Here is a 19783-nt window from a genome sequence, read left to right as displayed (position 1 = left end):
GACAGGGCTGCCTGTGTGTATATGGCGTGTGTATGTCTGTGTATGTGACCTGTTGAGAGAGTGGGGCTTTGTCTGTGATAAAAGGGCAGGAGGTATCTTTATTCATCTCTAATATAGTACCAGGCACTTAGTGGGTGTTTGATAAAGATTTTAGAATGAATGAAGAGATATTAATAAGTACTCGAGAGAATAAAGGCTCGATGCGAGGCCCTGTGTGTACAAGTTTTCAGATATATATTGTGGGTGACCCTGGGAGGTTATAGACACTCACTGAACCTGGAGATTACAGACACAGCAACCACCCTAATGGTCTCCCTCCTTCTATCACCCCACAAACTCATTTCTTCTCCCAGTATTTATTTCTTATTTTCAAGGTAGCTCTGTAATGTCCACACCTCTTCTAGTGCATTCTTCTTTAGCCAAGGAGAAGGGAGAAAGGGCATAGGTCCCATTATTGGCTATCGGGGTGGGGGCAAGAAGGCTTTAAGGGAAGTGTGTCTGGCTCCTGATCAATGAGCAGTTCTCAGGGCAGAGTCTTCAAGCTTCCGTGGAAGTTACAGTTATATCTTTTTTTTTTTTTTTTTTTTTTTTTTGGTACCAGGGATTGAACTCACAACTGTGTACTTGCAAGGCAGGCATTTATGACCCTGAGCTAAATCCTCAGCCCCAGTAATTTCATTATTACCTACTTTGAGTGGTTTCCAATTTTTTCTGAAATTGAGGGTATTATTATTATTATTGTTGCTGCTGTTTTGAGACAGCGTCTTGCTATGTAGTTCAGGCTGGCCTTGAATTCACTATATGAATTGGTGATCCTCCTACCTCAGCCTCCTGAGTGCTGGGATTACAGGCGTGTGCCACCACACCCAGTTTGAGTGCATGTTTTAAAAGTAATTCACAGTACTCCTTCCAAATAGTAGTTATTATTTTTGTATCTGTTTATTGGGAAAATAAATGACTCAAAGCTCCAGTGAATTTGGAAAGCTTTGATGTTATATTTGCCATTGTGGTTAATAAAATATACATTAGAAAAATAGATTTAGCTTTATACACAAGATGTACCAGTCTGCCTTCAAATGCTTGGTGTCCATATGGATTTGTGGATCCTTTGGAATCTCCCTTGCTTACTAGGTTCTGGGGTTACCCATCAGCTGAGAACCTCTATGCTGCGAAATTTGCTTCTTGGTACTTCTGGGGGTGTCTGGCCACACAAGTTAAGTATGAGTAACCGAGAGTCTATGTTCATGCTGCTGATTATCTGCCAGAGCTTGGAAAGAGTAGGCTAGGGTTTTGCAGTGGTTTGCACATCTGTACTTCCTGGTGTCAACTGTGTGTGTAAAATGGGCTGGAATATGACCCAGGAAGAAGGGGGTGCAGGTGTGTGTGTGAGAGGAGTTGGGTGGGGTTGAGGTGCAGATGTATATAGGGCTGAATGTCAGGTATATGTCTTGCTTGAGAGAAAAGAAATTAGTGAGAGTGCATGTGCTACAGGGAGGTGGTCATAGGTGTCTCCTATGTGACTCTTCCAAGTTCACTAGTCATTTAATTCAACACATGGGAACCAAGACCTTTTTGTTAAGCTGCATATTGGGGGCTGTGAGAGAGAGAGTAAAAGATAAATAAGACAGACCGTCTGGTCTGGAAGCTGACTTTTTAATTGAGGGAGCAGTTAAAAAGGTAATAAAGTGATTGATTAAGAGAGCGACTCTAAACCGACGTGGTAGCTCATGCCTGTAATCCCAGCACTCAGAGGGTGAGGCAGGAGGATCATTTCGAATTCGAGACCAGCCTGAGCTACAAAGTGAGCTCCAGGCCAGGCTGAACTGCATATCGAGACCCTGTCTCAAAAAGAGAAAAAAAAAAAAAAAAAAAAAGAGAGAGAGCAGCTCAGTGGCACAGTGCCTTCCTGGCAAGTGTGAGGTCCTGAGTTCAATTCCTGGTACTGAGAGGAGAGAGAGAGAAAGAGATTGAGATTGATTCTCTATCCACAATGCCTGGGCATTGACCTTAGACTTAAGCTTCCTATCTGTAAAACAGGATGATAATAGCAGTTACCTTGTAGTATTGGTGTGAAAATTGAGTTACATAAATTATGCAAAGTACATAGAATGGTACTTGCCAAATAGAAAATGCTCAGTCAATATAGTTTGCACGTCTTTAATTTGAAAATCTGAAATTCATAGCGTTCCCAACACTGGATTCTTTTGAGCACTGACATAGCAGCACAGATGAAAAATTGACACTTGACCTCATGTGATGGGTCCCACTCAGAGCACAGACGCAGCAAAAGTCCTGTATATTCTGAGTGTGACTGCATATGTCTGCAATCCCAGTACTCTGGGAGGCTGATACAGGAGGATCACAAATTTGAGCCCGGCCTGGCTAACTTAGTGAAGTGTGAGTCAGATCTCAAAACATAAACCAGAGCTGGGGATGTAGCTCAGTGCAAAAGTCCTGGGTTCAATCTCCAATACCAGAAAAAAAAAAATCTATAAGATTATATTTAGGCTGTGTGTGTAAGATGTGTGTATATACATATATATTGTACATGTATGTACACACACATATGAGACAGATTCTCACAGTGTAGTTCAAGCTAGCCTTGAACTCACTATCTAAGCCTAAGCTGGCTTTGAACTCATAAATCCTAATGAACTCACTGGGGCTCAGCCTCCTAAGTGCTGGGATTACAGGCAAGCACCACCACGTTCAGCTGATAGGTATATGTGAAACAAATAAATTTCATGTTTAGGGTTAAGTCCACTTCCAAGATATTTCATTTGTATATGCAAATATTCCAAAATCTGAAAAAAATCCCAAATATGAAACACTTCTGGTACTAGGCATTTCAAATAACAGCACTTATTTTGTTTGTTTGTTTTGAGACAGGGTCTCAGTATGTAGTTCCGACTGGCTTTTGAATGGACTGTGTAGCCCAGGCTGGCCTCAAACTCATGGTGATCCTTCTGCCTCAGCTTCTCAAGTGCTGGGATTACAGGCACCATGTCTGTGCGGTAGATAAGATACTTTACTTGCTATGACAATCGACAGCTCCCCTTCCCTCTGGGCCTCCAACAACCCTGCTGAGGTGGTGTATGCCCAGATGGAGCAAAACACTGCAACTTAGTGATTAAACCACAGACCCTTGTGGCTTAGATATGGGTTTAAATCTGTCTTCCCTACCCACTAGATCTGTGATTTCAGATGGGTATCTGGTCTTTAGAAACATTTTTCTTTATCTGTAAAATGGAAATAAGCACACTTCACAGATTTATTGTGGAAGTTAAATGTCTGATACATAATTAGGGGTGAGTACACAGTAGTTCTTTTTTTTTTGTCTTTTAGAGACAGGGTCTCACTATGAGGTTCAGACTGGTCTTGGGCTCACTTTGTGGCCCAGGCTGCTCTCGAACTTGGAATGATCCTCTTGCCTCAGCCTCCTAAGTGCTGGGATTATGGGAATGTGCCACCATGCCCGGCTTTTTTTCTTTTTTGTCTTTTTGAGATAGGTTTTCATTGTGCAGTTCAGGCTAGCCTTGAGCTCACTTTGTAGGCCAGGCTGGTCTCGAACTTGCAGTGAGCCTCCTGCTTTAGCCTCCCGAGTGTTGGGATTGCAGGTGTGTGCCACCATGCCCAGTTTACAGTAGTCATTATGACAAACAAGAGTATTATTGAGGTCTCAAGGAAGGGGACAGTTTACAGCTAGGGGATGGGAAGTGGGTTTATGATAGGCATGCTCTTTAGAGTTGGCCCTGCACATGGATTAGCAAGCTTGGCTTGGTGGGGAACTGGTAAGAACAAAGGCATGGCAGGGGGAAACATGCATGGGAGGGCAGTGAGGTGGGAGGAGACTGCACCCTGTAGCAGCTGAAACAGATTAAAGCCAGGTCCGGAGATTTGGCTTAAGTCATTCTCTTGACACAAGTGGATGCTGACTGAGTACCAGTGTATTGGCAAATGGAGCCGCAAGTGTTTGATCACTTAGTGATGAAGATAGGTGGTGTATTTAGGAAGCTGAGAGTGAGGCGTTAGAGGAATTATGGTGGCAGAGTTAAGTGGTGGGGAAATCAGCTGGCAGCTGGTTCAGAGGAGGCATTTGCAGACCCTGAGCCTTGGTTGTCACAGACAGTGTCCAGGAATGGAGCTGCAGCAGTGAGCTGCTGCTGAGACCGACACTGCAGAGGGACTCACCTTTGGGTGCAGGGAGGGAAGAGAGGTCTCCTGTGTGGTGGGATGGTGCTGGAGGGGTAAGAGGAAGGGGGCAGTCGGGAAGGGCATAGGATTGGGACAGTGGGCCTTGCAAGTGTGTTGAAGGGCAGTGCCCCTGGACATTCCTCACCTAGAGAAATTCATGGGCTTTAAAGTGTGAGACCAGAGCTTTGAGTCACAGCTGGGGTTGAAGATGGAGTCCTGGTAGCCACAAGTGTTCAGAGGAAGTCTTTGGGGTGGCCAAGGAGAAGGTGAGGAGAGTTGAGCAGACCTCAGAGAAGCAAACAGTGGGAGGAGGCCAAGGAGGAGCGCTGCAGAAGCAGCAAAAGGACAGCTGGAACCTAAAGAGAACCACATGCAGGGCCAAGGGAGGAGAGGGCCTTGCTGCCATTGAGCCTTTCCTAGTCACAATCTGTGTTTTATTTCATGGTCTCTGCCTGAGTATAATTGTCTCCATTTTACAGAAAGGCAAGGGGAGGCCCAGCAATGTGAGACCTGGGACCTGAGCTTGGAGCCGACTCCAGGGCCCTGGGCGCTTTAGCTGTCTCTACAATACCTCCAAAGAGGAGCACTCTGGCCATGGCTGGCCTGTGTTTGGTTATTGGAGCTGCTTAGGGGCAATGTTTCATCAGAAACCAGTGAACACCCTCAGTGGCTGGAGCCACATTCTCCCAGGAGCCCACGGGGCTGACAGTACCCCTCATAGTCCTGCTGTACCTCACAGAAAGAGCCCTGGGAGTGTCTGTCTTTTTTTTTTTTTTTTTTTTTTTTTGTCTTTTTCCTTTTTATCGGTACCGGGGATCAAACTCACGACCGCCTGCTTACAAGGCAGGTGCTTATGCCGCTGAGCTAAATCCCCATCCCCGACAATCTGTCTTTTGAACCCTCTGGGAACAGTTCTTCCCGAAGAGCTGGGGATTCTCTCAGTGAAACACACAACTCACCAAACTGAGAACCTTTCAATGGAAACTTTTTGAAATGTGTCACATACCTCTTTGCTTCTCTAAGCTGTGTGTGTGTGTGTGTGTGTGTGTGTGCGCGCGCGTGCGCGCACGCGCGCGCACGTGTATGTTTGTTTTGAGAAAGGTTATCATTATGCAGTTCAAACTAGACTTGGACTCACTTTGTAGCCCAGGCTGTCCTTAAATTCACAGTGATCCTCCTGCCTCAGCCTCCTGAGTGCTGGGATTATAGGGTTGTACCACCGTGTCCAGCTGCTTCCCTAAGCTTAATGCCTAACCTCCCTAACTTGATGGAATTTAGTTTGTCCCTGGTGGCTCAGGAAGGTCATAATTCCCCTCAGGTGTTACACTGCACTGTCACGCAGTGGTTTCTTCACTGGGGCTGGCCTTGCCTGCAGTGGTGCCTGCCTGGCCTGCTTTGGAGTTTTTATATCTGCTTTTTCTAGTTTTTCTGTCTCTGCTGTTATGAGGAGGAGTTGTCAGGTAGAGATATACCTCTCTCTCTTTTCCTGTTTTTTGGGTGTGTGTGTGTGAATTTGGAAATCAGCCTTTCCAGACTTCTTAGATTTGCATGTCACTAATAGTAACTGTACTTGGTGGAATGTATTTTTGGGCATGTTAGCACACTTCTGTCTTCTGGTTTCATTTTGTTTTTTTGCGAAAGGGTCACACTATGGCTCAGGGTGGCCTTGAACTCACTATGTAGCCCAGGCTGGCCTCAAATTTGCAGCGGTCCTCCTGCCCTGGCCTCCGAGGTGCTGGGATTACATGGCTACCTTTCTGGTTTTTATCATTGTCTTTAAAAACAATTTGCTAGAGAGCCATGTGTGGCAGTGTATGCCTGTAATCCCAGCACTAAGGAGGCTATGGCAGCAGGATTGCTGCAAATTGGAGGCCGGCCTGGGCCAAACAGTAAGTTCAAAGTACATTGAGAGCCTATCTCAATTAACAAACAGAAACCAATTTGCAGGGATCCTGAGTTCACACTAGGCAAGACAGTGTACCATGTGTGTCACCATCTTTGTCCTATAGTGAGGCAGCGAGCAGGGAAGCAGCTGAACACGGTGGTACAACCCTATAATCCCAGCACTCAGGAGGCTGAGTGTATGAATTTTGGGTAAATGGGGTTCCTGTCACCCTCAGTGTCCAGTACCTGGGGTACTGACACTCTACCACTGAGCTCTAGCCTTTTATTTTATTTTTGGAACAGGGTTTAGTTATATTGCCAGGGCTGGACTTGAATTTGTGAGTTTCTGCCGCATCTTCCCAACGAGCTGAGATTACAGGTGTGCACTCCCATACGCAGTAGGAGTGTCATTTTATTATTTACTCAACAAACACAGGAATGCCTTTTTCTAGCCAGGAACTGTGTAAACAGCTGGGTCAGACATTGCCCTTGCTTTTAGATGCTCTCACAGCCTAGTCAGGAGGCAGACGTGAAAATACAACTGCAGTATAGTTTCAGGGTGTGACATAGTAACAGAATGTGCATGTCTGGAATATAGCTGCTCCTTGTGTTTGGAGCACACAGCTATGCACTGACCCATTCCTTAAATGAATCTATTTAGCTGTGTGTAAGGGGAGGGTGTTTCTAGCTGAGGGAATGGAACATAGACAACAGGGCCTCGTGGGGCAATGGGAAGAAGCTGGAGGCTGGACGGCTCCAGGCATAGAGACAGGACCCTTGCTGAGAAGATGGACCGACCAGTGACGTCCCTGAGAAGGCATCTGTGAAAGTGAGCAGCATCATTGTGAAGCGGTCATGCGCATTAGCAGTGTGTGGAGTATGTAGGGTGTGAAGTAGGCGGGTCGGGTGTCGCCTCAGGCTTCTTTTTTGTTAGGTATGGGGATTGAATTCATGACCACATGCTTGCAAGGCAGGCACTTTATGCCACTGAGCTAAATCCCCAGCCCCTGACTCAGGCTTATTAATGTTCCCGGGACGAGAGCAGATGCAGGCCTGGCTGCAAGCTGTGCTGGTGGGAATGGAAGGTTTCAGCAGGTGGAACCCAGAGATCCTGGTGATGGGTCTGGAAAAAAGCGTGGCTGCTTTTTGGGGGACCTGATTGGGGCATGTTGGCAGGAGGACAGGGCTGGGGTCCCCATGTACACTTGGGGAGAGCTGCTTTTGAGACAGATGAGCAGGTGGGCTGAACTTGTCTGTGAACGTCTGTGAACACTGAAAAGTGTGTGTGGTGATCACAGCAAAGGTGCATCTGGTCCCTGTGGCAAGGGGGGTGGTTGGGGATGGGCAGTGGCTAACCAGGGGGAGGCTAAGCCAGGTGTGAGTGAGGATGTGGGCTCCAGTGACCCAGCCAGGATCACAATGGACAAGGGCTGAGGTGATAGCGGGGAGAATCAGCTGATCTGTAGAGAGGAGAGAGGTTTACACTGGAGCTCATCAGGACTGCAGCAAGGCAGACCCAGTGTCCCAGGGGAGGGCCGGTGTGGTGCCCACGGTGTGCTTAGAGGGCACATCTGGAGCTGGGCAGTGTGGGGCTCATTGTGGGAGTTAAGGATTGTTCCTGGGCAGCAGGGCTTTTGCTGAATGTAAGAGGTTGGCAGTGGGGATGTTATGTACAGTCTCAGGGTTAGCTGGTAGGTTCAAATGTCACACGGCTGCCAGAGCAACTGCAGACCAGGCAGGTGGGGATGCAGGGCTGTCACTTGGGGAAGAGACTGGGGCTGCAAACACAGGTTTGGGAGTCCCTAAGCCACTAATAAGAACTGCTACCAAGGAGGGCAGGGACAAGCAGAAGTGTGAAGGTAGGGAACAAATCCTGGAGGGGTACAGGGTGGCTGGTGAAGGGCCCAGGTGAAGTAGTCGAGAGGCAAGAGCAGCTAAAGGTCTGTCAGTACCGCCCTGTGGGGGCCAGGAGCAAACGAAGCCTGCTGCTCACCTCCCTAAGTGTAGTGTGACGCATGTTCCTGGTAGGTGAAAATACATTTTGTGATATCTGCCATGTTAGATTAGCTAGAAATCCCCGACTGCCTGTTTGCACAGACGCTGTCGTGTGGCTGTGCTCACCAACTAGGGCCTTAGCACTCTGGGACCAGAGAATCCCAACGAGGCAATCCTCAGAGAGCGCGGGGTTTTTCCTGAGGGCCCCGTTAGCCAGACAGCTGCCTCCGTAACTGAGATTTCATTCAGTTTATTTAAGAAAATCATTGTATACATAGCTCCTGGGGATGCAGCTGTCAGGTAAAAGAGGCGCTAGAAGTATTGCGTAGAAGTGCTTGTAGTATGCTGGGTGTGGGTGCCCGACAGGTGAGGTGAAGGGCCCGAGGGGACCTGTGCTCATGGGTGTCTTTAGCGGCCAGAAGCATGTGGGGCAGTGGTGGCCAGGTGCACCTAGCGTTATGTGTTACATCACCAGGCAGGCCTGCGTTCATTCCGTGCATGTGCTCCCATGTGTTTGTTTTGTGGGGTGGCATAAGAAATGGTACGTGATGGTGTTTGTTTCTGTGGTGGGGCTACCCCCTACTCCAAGAGCGAATGGACAAATAACACAAAGCGGGCTGAGAGACAGGAAGAGAGTGTGTCTGGTGTATCCTGGGGTTGGCATGCGTCTGCCTTCCCCACAGCTCTGTCTGCTGCACATTGTGCTGTTTCTCTCACCCACCTTTTTACTTCATCTGAAGGCTCCAGAGGGTGGGCATGTGGTGAACTGCAGGGAACACCTTAGTCCCTTACGAAGCAAGTCGGGGTGGAGAGTTACAGCTGAGTTGGAGGAACTGCTCCCATCCTTCCTCCCTTCTCCCTTTTCTCTTTATCTATTTGGATCTCCCGTGGCCAGGCGGAGGCCGGCCCTTAATAGATGAGGACGGACAGTTCATGGCAGGTGGCATCATCTGGGGGATGCCTCTGTGATCTGCTGGACTTGGTCCCTCCTACTGTGGACCTGGGCATCCAGCCCACAGGCCTCCACCTCGCCCAGCAGTTGAGAAGGCATTTATTCTAATCATGGGCCCCGAGGCAGAGGGGGCTCAGAGAGGCTGAGTGACCGGGAGGGATGTCAGGTGGCACTTCAATGCAGAATTGTGTTTTCTGACTTCATGTACTGATGCTTTTCTCCCCTGGGTGGCCATTGGGCTGTGGGTGGTGGGTTCTTGTGTGCAGAGGCTTCAGGTGTGAGCTGTGGGAGAGCTGTGTGTGTCCCCGGACGGCTAAGTGCTTATGTGTGTCAGTGTGTCACTGAGCGTGTGTCTCGGGCAAGCCCGGCGAGACAGTTAGCTGGTGTGAGCGTGTTCCCATCTGTCCCTGAGATGCAATGCAACGGAGGGGAGGAGCTTGCCTCCGGGAGCCTGGGAGCTGGGCTGCTGCTCCTGGCCCTGCCTCCCAGTCTCTGTAAGGCCTTGAATGGTCACTTTCCTGCCTTGGGCCTCAGTTTCCTGAAGTGCAAGGGAGACTGTATGGTGCATGTGGGGGGCCAACCCTCCAGGCTGGGTGACTGTTTATCAGGCACTGACTCAGGGAACAGCTCTGCCTCTGCCTAATGCCCAGCAAAATTATTCCCTGAGATTTGGGCCTTTCAGGTGGGGTGACTTGTATTGGGGCTCCCCCGGGAGTCTCTGTCCTTGATACAGTTTGCTTGCTAACAGCCTCCTTTCTCTTTTCTCTCTGCTTCCCTTCTCTAAACCTCGCTGGCTGTAGAGGAGCACCCCATGGAAGGTGAGTGAAGCTTCTTGGGCACTGGAGTAGCACATCTGTTGCCATGGGGGTCCCATGTGAGGGAGTGTCATTGCCACTCAAGGGATCCCTCCGTTCCCCATGTTTGAGGCCCATTTGGTGGTGATATCTGGGGTCCTGTCTTGGCTGCCTCAGCCCTACCACTGCCCAGGCCTCCGATGTCGGCGTGGGTGGCTGCCTGCCAGGCGGTGGGTGGGCCTTGCCCCTTGTCCACGTCCCTCCACTCTGCCCACTGGCCTTTCTTCTTCTTTTCAGGAAAAGAAAAGCTGGGGGTGGGGCAGAGGGCCACAGCCTGCAGGGTCACAAGGGCCTAGGAGTGAGTGGGAAGACACGGTTTGCCCAGCCCTGCTCAGGATGGGTAGGAAGGACATACAGGGTGGGGTGGACAGGGCTGGGCCATGCTCGGGGACAGGTAGGCCAGGGAGTGGCTGAGGGTGGAGGCAGGGTGTGGGCCTCCCTGGGTCAGGGCATGTTGGGGCAGCACCTCTACCCTGACTCACCCTGCCCATGGCTGGGAGGAGAGCGCCTCAACCCCAGGCAGGGTGGGCGCCTTCCCTGGTTCTTTCTGGGGTCTGTGTCCGCCCTTCCCGCCTTCTGCTGTGGCTGCCTCTCTCCCTCTGCCTCTTGTCCTTACCTCTCTTGCTCCAGGCCCTGCTTCTGGCCTCATCCTGTGCCTATCCTTCCATAGGGTCTCTTGGAGTTTCTGCCATGTTCTGAGCCTTTCCCTCTGGCTTTGGTTTTTCCCTCCGCTTCTTTTCCTTCTCGGGAGTGGACTGAGATCCAGGAGTGGGAGGCCTGCAGTGTTGGTCCAGGCTGGAAGGCGGATGAGCTCACGTTTGGGTGGCGAAGGCAGCCTCTAGGTCACTTCTTGTCCCTCTGTCTCCTGCCTAGGGAGGCCCCTGGGACTAGGCCCCGCTGAGAGGGGTGCAGAGGAGCGTGCAGGACGGAATCCTGGGAAAGGGAAGTGGCCAGGGCTCTTGGCTTGGGTGTGAGTGGGATCCAGTTTTCCATGGGGTGCCCACTTTGTGGCTTGTCTCTGGATGTCTCTTCTTGGGACTTCTTAGGTCCTCTGGTCCCAGCAGGCAGGGGTGTGTGTGTGTGCATGTGTGCTGGTCTACTGTGTCTCCGGGACCTCGCCCACCTGTGGACATGTGCTGGGCGCATGAGGCATGGTTTCGTGTCTGTGATGGAGGTGCGCTGCTCGCCTACAGGTTGTTTCTGTGGTGTGGTCCGTGTCTCTGTGCCGCTATAGGAGCATCCACGGCTTTATGCGTCTGCATCTGTGTTCACTTCTCTGCATGCCAGTGTTTACCTCTGTGTGTGTGTGTGTGTGTGTGTGTGTGTGTGTGTGTGTGTATGAGAGAGAGAGAGAGAGTGCGTGTCTGGGTGGCCGCAGCCTTCTGAGGGCTGGAGATAAGATTTAGTGCTGATGTGACTTTTACTTGCTCTTGATGGCATGTCTCAGAACAAAGGGAGAGATGGAAGGAGGCAGGAAGGAGTAAGAGGAAAGGGAGCAGGGGGCGCTTAGGAGAAGGAAGCAGAGGAGTAGCGAGGGGCTGGGGCCAAGTGAGGAGGTGGGATGAAAGGGTCCTCAGGAAGGGGCGGGAAGGAGAGGAGCTGGAAGAGACCAGCTGGGCCAGGGGGGGGGACGACTGAGGCAGGGGATGGTGGAGACTGGGGACAAACAGACAGGGCCTAACAGGGGAGTGGTGCCTCAGGTCAGTGGGATGGGCTGTCTAGCCATTTCTTTGGGGTGGCCTGGCAGCCTGCTGCTTTGGATGTGGCATTGTGCATGGCTGTCTGTTGGCACTGTGTGGTGTGTGACCTGGTGGCTGTGGGTGTGCGTGCATTCAGAACTGTGCCCTTTTATGTGTCTCTGCCATGTCTGTGTGTTCACTGTTGTGTCTCCTAAACTTGTCCCTATAGCTGTCTTTCTCTTCTCATGGAGGCCTTCTCTGGGGTTTTAGTAGGAGAGTCAGAGGTGAGACTGAAAGAGGGGAGGTGGGTTGGGCAGTGGTGGCCCCCAAGATGGACTGGGGGTCTTCTCTGCTAGTCGTGACCCTGTCAAGGCCTAGTGTCCTCCAGGAAGTGAGGCATTCTGCTCTGCAGCCTGGCCAAGCGCCTCCTCCTTCTTCTTCACCTCTCGGAGGAGGTGGAGGAGACCCAGCAGCAGCCTGCTAGTAGATTTCCGGGAGGGACCCCAGTAGTGTCCTCTCTCACTGCCAGCCTGTTCCCAGGCGGGAGAGGAGGGGCTGATGCCACAGGTGGATGAGGCAGGAGACCACCCTGGGGGGCTGGGGCTGGCAGGAAGAAGCAGCCTGCAGATGGGGGTGGGTAGGGGACAGGCTTTATGGAGGGTTTCTGGGAACCCGTGGGCCAGCTGGGCTGAGCCAGGGGGAGACAGGAAGGGAACCAGCCTCCCTTCACCAAGATGGCTGGCGCTGTCACGCCTGAGGGAGCTGAGCAGCTGGTTGCCGTGGTGACAGAGGGAGAGTGCCGCATGCTAATGAGGCTGGCAGGAGCTGGGCAGCGGAAGGGTCTTTGAGGGGAGAGACGTGACTCCCCCCAGGAATAGTCAGGCCTGCAGGAGACAGAGGGTGGGTTTGCAGGCCCCTGGCTCCTGTGCCAGGGTGGCAGAGCTGGGATTCTGGCAAGTGGGCTTGCAGGACAAGACTGCTACTGGCAGGTGGAGTGGATAGACGGTTCCGGGTTTCTGCCCTAGGTCCTAGGATTGGGAAGAAGGTGCCAGTAGTTCTTGGGAAAGAGTCACTGACAAGGTGCAGGCATCCAGAGCTAGGAATAAGGAAACAGTCCAAGTGCTGGGTTCCCACTGGTGCTGCCACTCTGACCTGTGTCTCTGTGAGCTGGTATCCTGGGGCCTCCTCCTTGAGTTGGCCTCAGACCTAGAGGCTGGGGGGAAATGGATGCCACCCTAGAGAAAGGCAGAGGAGAGGCACTCTGCACCCTTCAGCCACATGCTTCTCAGAGTCCATGCTTTTGACCCCTGCCATGCTTTTCCTGGCCTCCTTGCCTGCTCTGCTCCTGGGCTCCAGGCATCTCGGCCCTCAGCTCTGACCCAGAGACACTGTAACCTCGGTGCTTCTGCCCTGGCCCCAGTTCTTGCTCTCTGGGGCCTGTGTCCCATTGCTGCGCCACTGGAAGGCATCGTTGGTACTGCAGGTCCCTCTTAGACCCTGGGAGGCAGGTGATGGGACTGTGGTTTGATGAGACTGGCGGGTTGTCTCAGGGAGCCCTGGGCTCTTAGCACAGTCATGGGGACCAGGGCTGCCAGCCTTTCTAGGGACCCTGATCTGGTAGGCTGGGTTTTTCCCAATTGAGGCCAAGGAGGAGTGCCTTGGGTTGGAGTGACAAGGTTGTTGTCCCTTTTACACCTTGATGCAACAGTCGCCCAAACCTCCGGGAGAAGAATCCACTCCTTCTGTCTTTGCTCCAGGGTCTCTCTAGAGCAGAGATGGTGAACCTTTTAGTGCTTTCAGTGGTACAAAAACCCACTGTGGCACCCACTGTGGCAGGGGTGCCATAGGTTTGCCACCACTGTCCTAAAAACTACTTCCTCATACCTGTTTCCTCTAACATTTCCCCGAGCCCCAGCTTCTTTGTAGAGTTCAAGTGTGCAGGGTCCCTGCTGTCCATGAAGAGGTTGTTAGGAAGGGGTAGCTGGGAGGATGCAGACCCTGGAGATGTCTTTTCAAACCCTGCTTTGTTGGGCGTTTCCCCTTAGGTGCAGGTTTACCCTCCCTTCTGCCTTCCCTTGTCTCTGCCAAGGTCACAGGGGTCATGGGGCTGGGGGGATGTGTGTGAGGGGGGTTGGAGGCACCTTGCCTGCTCAATCCCACGCTAACAGGACACTCTCTCTCTCTCCAGGTGGCTTTGATTTTTGTGTCGTGTTTTATTTTCTCCTCCATCTGAATCGTTTTTCTCGTTGACCGTTTTTTTTTCTCTCCGCCTCCCGGAAGAAAAAAAAAAAGAAAAAAAGAAAAAGGAAAAAGCAACCTCTCAGCCTCATGCTTCTCCTCCTTTTCCTTTTTTTTTTTCCGGCAAGAAGAAAAAAAGAAACCAAAATCTCCTGTCCCCCCCCCCTGCAGTGACTCCCTGCCCATCCTCCTGGGTCAGCCCTCTTACCTGCTCTGGTGCCCCCTTATCTCTCTTTCTCTCTTCCCTCTCCTTCCCTTTCCCCTCTATCCCGCATCGGGCCCCTTTCCCCAGCTGCTGGGCTGGGGGGCTCTCCCCCGATGTCTGTCACAAGTTAAACGGGGTTTTTAAATTGTGGCAGCAAAAGCTTTTTTTCTCCCTTCTCTCTGGCTGATTTTGATGACGCGTGTTTTCTTTGTTTCTTTCCCCTTTTCTTTCTCTTTTTATTCTTTTTTTCCTTTCTTTCTTTCTCTCCTTCCCCTTTCCAAGGTCCGGCTCACCTGACGTTAAACAGCGAAGGTATGGTTTGAAGTTTTGGTTTGGTTTGGAGTGGATTGCCCCCAACCTGCACCTGGAGTTTTCTGTTCTTCTCCCTCCCTGTCCCCCTCCTCCACCTGTCCTGCCTCCTTCCTTCCTTTCCTGCCCTCTTCCTCTGCCATGTCTTTATTTTATTGGGGGTTCCGGGTAGGGGTGGGGGGGGCTGGTCCACGTCTGTGTGCTCCCCTCTCCGCCTGCCCAGATTTGCTCCATCTGCCCTCATCTCACCTTGGTTTCTGACATCAAGAGATGTTTGAACTCCTGCCGTTGTCTCCGGTCACCTTTTTGTGTTCTCCTGGTAGTGTATCTCACCTGTGTTCTTTCTCATGGCCGTGTTTTATTTCCTTCCACTCATTCTGTCATCCTTTCTTTTCTGTGAACCCAAGTAAACAGAAAAGGACCTGGGCTGGAGAAAGAGTATATGACCACCTGCATTCCCCTTGCCCTATCACTTCTGTCACCAGAATGGAGTGAAGGGGGAAGAAGGGAGACTGGGGGTGCAGGATCCCCCTTCCCACTGTGTCCCATTTGGCCACCTTCACCTTCATATCTTCGAATGGCTCTCAGCCTTATTTGACAGATGAGACCCTTGAGCACCAGAGAAGAGAGGTGATTACACAAATTGCTAGTGATTATACAACTCTAATTAGCAGGACTAGTCCTTTAATTTGAGCTGCCCATTGGCCAAGTCCTTCCCACCTTTCAAAGCCCTGGTGTCAAGCAAACTGGAAGTCCTGACTGCTCCCCTCCACATCTGACCCCTCTCACCCTCCTTGTCATTATTCTGTGAGCTCAGGAGCTTGACCTTCCAGACCTCGGGCGCTGCTATGCTTGCCCAGCATCACCCTCTGAGGGTTGTCCACTACTGAGTCAGGCAGGGCAAGGCTCTTAGCTGTGGGCAGGGGACCCATAGCACCAAGACTGTACTGTGGGGAGAGACGTACAGAGATCTGAGCTTTGGGGTGGATGTAGGTCTGGGGAAGTAGGGGCCTGAGATTCTTGCAAGGATGTGAATTATGACAAGAAATAGAGGGAAGGAGAAAATCCTCTCGGAGAGTAGGGAGATGACTCGCATGGGTCACTCTCGTCCTCCTTGTCTTTCAGTGCTCAGATCTGGGGGTGCTGGCAATGGCTTACCTTGGAGAGTCTTCTCCTCCTCCAGGGAGCTCCAAAGCTCAGCTGTTATTCTAGTTTTCGTTCTGGGGCTTTGGGATTGGAGTAAGGGCCCAGATGAGAATTTTTCCCTCCTCACTGTTTCTTCATCTTGAAGTCAACCCAGGGGTCCAGGGATAGGGCAGGTGCCCGTGGGCAGGCACTGACTGTACATGTTCAAGGTCAGAGCCAAGCCGGAGCTAAGCCCACCTGAAGCCCACACAGAGCCACTGGTGCCTTTGCGCCCTTAGGAGCTGAGGCTGGGTGGAGAGGAACAGGTGGGAGGAAGTGAGAACTGACTTCAGAGAACCCCATGTACCTGGTGAGCTCCACCCAGCCAGGCCCTCCCGCTGGGCATAGCCCTTCTGTAGGCACAAGGGAGGGCAAAGCAGCAGTGAAGATTGCTGGATGCCTCTGAGAAAACCCTGGGAGGCCTCATGCTTTGAATGGTGACGCGTAGAGTACTCACTGTGGGCACTAGCACAGGTATAGGTAGGTGGCCAGGGAAAGGACAGGCACAGAGCAGAGGAGGGGTCTGGTATGTGACCTGGGGAGGATTTTGCTGTGGTGCCTGTGGCAGGCTTTTGAAGGATTTGATGAGTATGAACTTGGACCCAGTAGAAGGGACAGAGATTCCCAGTGGAGAGGGGCCTGGGCCTTGGAGAGGCGGTCTCTCCCTAAGGGGAAAGAGGAGTTTGGCAGTAGGACCCCAAGGCCTCTGTGTCCCCGGGGATGGCTCGTTTGCTTGTCCCTCTGCCCCTCTGCCTAGTCTCCCTACCCAGGCTAACGTCGTGGCTCATAAGTCTGACGAGGTCATAGGGCCAGTGGCCCTTGGCTTGTCAGTTAGCTCCTTCCCTAGAGGTCCTGAAGCCAGCGAGTCCCCAGAGAAGTCTTCCTCTCTTGAGTCTGCAGGTGGCACCTTTGCCCTGGAGAGGACCCTCCATCACCTCCAGGTTAGGGTGGGATTGTCTGGGAAACCCCTTGTGCCTGACTCCCCAATTCTGCTTCTCCAGTAGGGTCCTTACTGTTCTCCGAGGGGGGGGCCGGGAGAGGAGGAGCCGGCGATGTGCACCAGCCGACAAAAGGTCAGTGACCCCCCGCCCTCAGAGAGCCTCACCCTCACCCTGCTGCAGGCTCCTAGTGCTTCCTGGACAGGGAAGCCACGCTACCCAGGAGTGTCCCCTTATACCTGGTGGCCTGTGGTAGGCCGACACTAAGTGCCATTTTTGGGGCACCATTGCTTGCCCTGGTGAGAGGGGCCACAGCCTCTGTGTCTTTCCCAAGGCCTGATTATCCTGATGATCTCCTTCTAGAATACTGACACTCTTCTCCGTGGTAGCTGTTAGGCCCACCCCTAGAAAGTGTCTGTTTCTCTGGTGAAGCACCAACGTGGCAGGACAGCCTCTATATGTCCATCATATCTGGACTGTGGGTCCTCCTGCCCCTGCCCAGGGGATTTCTTGTGGGGAGATGTGGTGTCCCTGATCCATTTGTGTCATACACATTGTCTGGCAAGCCTTTGTGTCCCTTGGTGGTTGGGCTCATTGCTTTTATTTTGCAGACACTGGCCAAAGCCCCAAGGCCAGGACAGGGCCCTTTTGTGTATCTTGGGGCTCCAGGATTCTAGGTCCTTTTCCCAACATTGCTCTTTCCTGAGAAGTTTCCAGGCCAGTCCAACAGCTTCTCTCTGCAGTGGGACCGAGGCCCTGTGTTCTGACATCCATCTCTCTCCTGCAGTTAGTGGCTCCTCTGTCTGCCCGGGTTCCCACCGCTCCTCTCCTCTGTGGGCTCCCTGCTATCTCTTTCAGCCGCCTCTTGAAAGCGCAGCCAAGCTGTCCACACTGGCAGTCTCCATGAACTTTTCAGGCTGACCTGGACACTTCCCAGAGTACCCTTTGTCCACACCTTCATTAGAGTCATTCACAGCACATCATAACTGTCACTACCTGTTCGCTGCCTCCACTGTCCTGAGCTCCCTGAGGACAGGGATTAGGTATTTTCAACTGTTTCCCTCATGCTCTGCGCAGCTCCTGGCACCTACGTAGGCGTGAGCTCAGCGCATTTATTTTAAACGAGTGAATGGTCTCTCATCCCAGGGGGCTCATTGATGCTCTAACAAATAAGTACCATCAAGCACGGTCCAGGCAAAGTGTATGAAAAGTGCAGACTTTGTTCAGAGGAGTTAATTTATTCAATGAGAGAGGGGCGGAGGAGAAAGAGAGAGGGAGGAGAGTGGGAAGGAGGGAATGGGGAATGAGAAACAGTGCATACCCACATCAAGTTACATCCCAGTAGGAGGGTCCTTTATTGTGGGCTGGTTCACAGTTCAGGAAGCAACCCCCTTCCATCCTCTTTCTAGACGCTCACAGCAACCTGTGAGGTGAGCCGATGATTAGCTTCTTTTTCCAGAGGAGAAGGCAGAGCAGGGCAGAGCTGTTGTATCTTGGCCAAGGTCACAAAGCTGGTGGCAGAACCAGGACTAGTGCCCAGGTCTTCTTTCCCACATCACACTTCCTCCCCAGGGAGCAGTACACGATGTTACTAGGCAGTAAGTGCCAAACGAGCAGAATAGACAGCTGTAGTGCAGGAGAGGAGGGAGGGCCGGAGGGGGCTGGAGACCTTCCCAGAGGAGGCCTTTGAGCTGGGCTTGGGAAGGAGGCAGCTGCTGTGTCCCTCTCTTTCATGCTGCTTGGAAACCCAGGACCATGACAGCTTAACTCTGGCCACATTCAGCTTCCCTGGGCACACTTGTGTGTCCACAGACACCCTCTCCCCCAACAGAGGGAGGCAGACGACTATCAGCTATTACCTTCCTGCACCAGAAGCTCTTAAGAGTCATGGTGGTTCAGATGCTGCCTGGAGTTGTAGTTCCCGGTCCTGCCTGCACGGGAGAAGGAGCGGAGTGCCCCCTGGTGCCTCAGTGCTCATGCAGCCTACACCTGACTTGTGCTCTCTTGAGTACCCTCTACCACCCTTCATCCAGACCTGACTGAGGCCACCCCACCACCTCGAGGTCCTCCTCCTGCTGTTCTCCCCAGGTTCTGTCTCCTTTTCATCCTCTGGCTTTCTTTTCTGCAGCTGCTTACCCCTCTAATTTCCTTTCCCCCAAGGCTCTGGGGCTCCCTTGGGCTGCTGTGTATGCCTCTTCCATCTCTGGGCTTCCTGGGTCTGTGGTGGCCGAGGGACCTGAACCTAGTGGGCACAGACTGCAGGGTGGCCGGCTTTGTCGCTTCTCCTCAGAGACAGGAGGCTGGGCTGAGGAGTCGAGGAATGGCCTTATTTCCCTACTTTGCGTTGGCAGCCAAGCTCCAGCCCGTCTTCTTTTTCTGGCTCTTTTGTTCTGTCCCAATCACTTTTTCACATGGCTGCCTTATTCTCTCTTTTGCTTCTGTCTGACTCTGTAATGATATTTTCTTTGACTGCAGTGAAGGTGAAGGAGTGGGAGGGGAAGCCTGAGTTCTGGGCGGGACTAGCCAGTACGTGTGGCAAACCCAAGGTCAAATACATTCACTTTCCTAGTCCTTGAGCCCCCTGGCTCTGCCAGTGTCTGAGCAGCACGCCTGGTTGCTATGGAAACAGTAAGGCCCCAGGAAGCCTTGGCTTTCGTTCCCTAGAGGTCCCTGTCCCCTTTCCTTGTTGGCCCTCTTCCCATCTCCCTTCCTTGTCCCCTGAGGGCTTGCTCCTTTTCTTTTCTTTATCTATACAGCCTCCTGTCACCTTTTGCTCCCTCAGCTTTGAGCTGCCTCCATTCTCCTCTGTCCCTCCCATGGCGGCCCATCTTTCCCCTCTCTATGCAGCCTCTCTCCATATCACTCATCCTCTCCTTCTTCCCCTCTTGTCTCTGCTGGATTCTTCACCTTTGCTTCTGACCCCTTAAATAGATAGGGGTAAGAGGGATTCAGATTGTCCTGATGTGCCCCCACCCTAGCCTCACTATCCAGAGCCTCAGGACACCAGGCCTTGCCAGCTGCAGTGAGAGCTGTGCCAGGCGTTGGGGCAGCAGCTGGTGCCTTGGCATCCGGAGGCAGTGAGGGCAGAGTCTGTGGGCAGCTTGCCCAGAGAGAAAAGCAGACTGGTGTGCGGGGGAGGGGTCCTGCAGACTCAACCCAGAGACCCCCACATCCACATGTGGCACTTCTGTTGAGCTCTGTCCCCCAGGGAGAGGGCAGCTGCATTCTGGTGGCTCTTTATACCCCTAGCATGGTGCCTGCTCTTTCCTGGACCTTTAGAAGGTCTCCTGAGAATCCTTGTGCTTGGACAGCGCAGTTTCTGCATAAATACCCTTATGATACAGTCCTCT

General features: G+C 52.2%; 1 protein-coding gene across 33 annotated transcripts in view; it reads left to right on the top strand.

Moving 5' to 3' along the window:
• Positions 1–19783, top strand: part of Nrxn2 (neurexin 2) — a 106702-nt gene that overhangs the window by 12974 nt on the left and 73945 nt on the right. For 19 of the 33 annotated variants that reach the window (XM_063227439.1, XM_063227444.1, XM_063227450.1 and 16 more), the window contains exons 3-5: positions 9826–9843; positions 14284–14313; positions 16497–16568. In XM_063227439.1, coding sequence (XP_063083509.1) covers positions 9826–9843; positions 14284–14313; positions 16497–16568 — 120 coding nt within the window. The remainder of the gene's footprint in view (positions 1–9825; positions 9844–14283; positions 14314–16496; positions 16569–19783) is intronic. The other 14 variants (XM_063227464.1, XM_063227445.1, XM_063227461.1 and 11 more) reach the window with 5 other exon arrangements.

This window comes from Cavia porcellus, unplaced genomic scaffold, assembly GCF_034190915.1.
Source record: "Cavia porcellus strain 051 isolate PalLab524CR breed Dunkin Hartley unplaced genomic scaffold, mCavPor4.1 scaffold_17, whole genome shotgun sequence".
In the NCBI taxonomy this organism is placed as follows: domain Eukaryota; kingdom Metazoa; phylum Chordata; class Mammalia; order Rodentia; family Caviidae; genus Cavia; species Cavia porcellus.
Note: the sequence above shows the minus strand (reverse complement) of the source record. Positions and strands in the feature narration are given on the sequence as shown.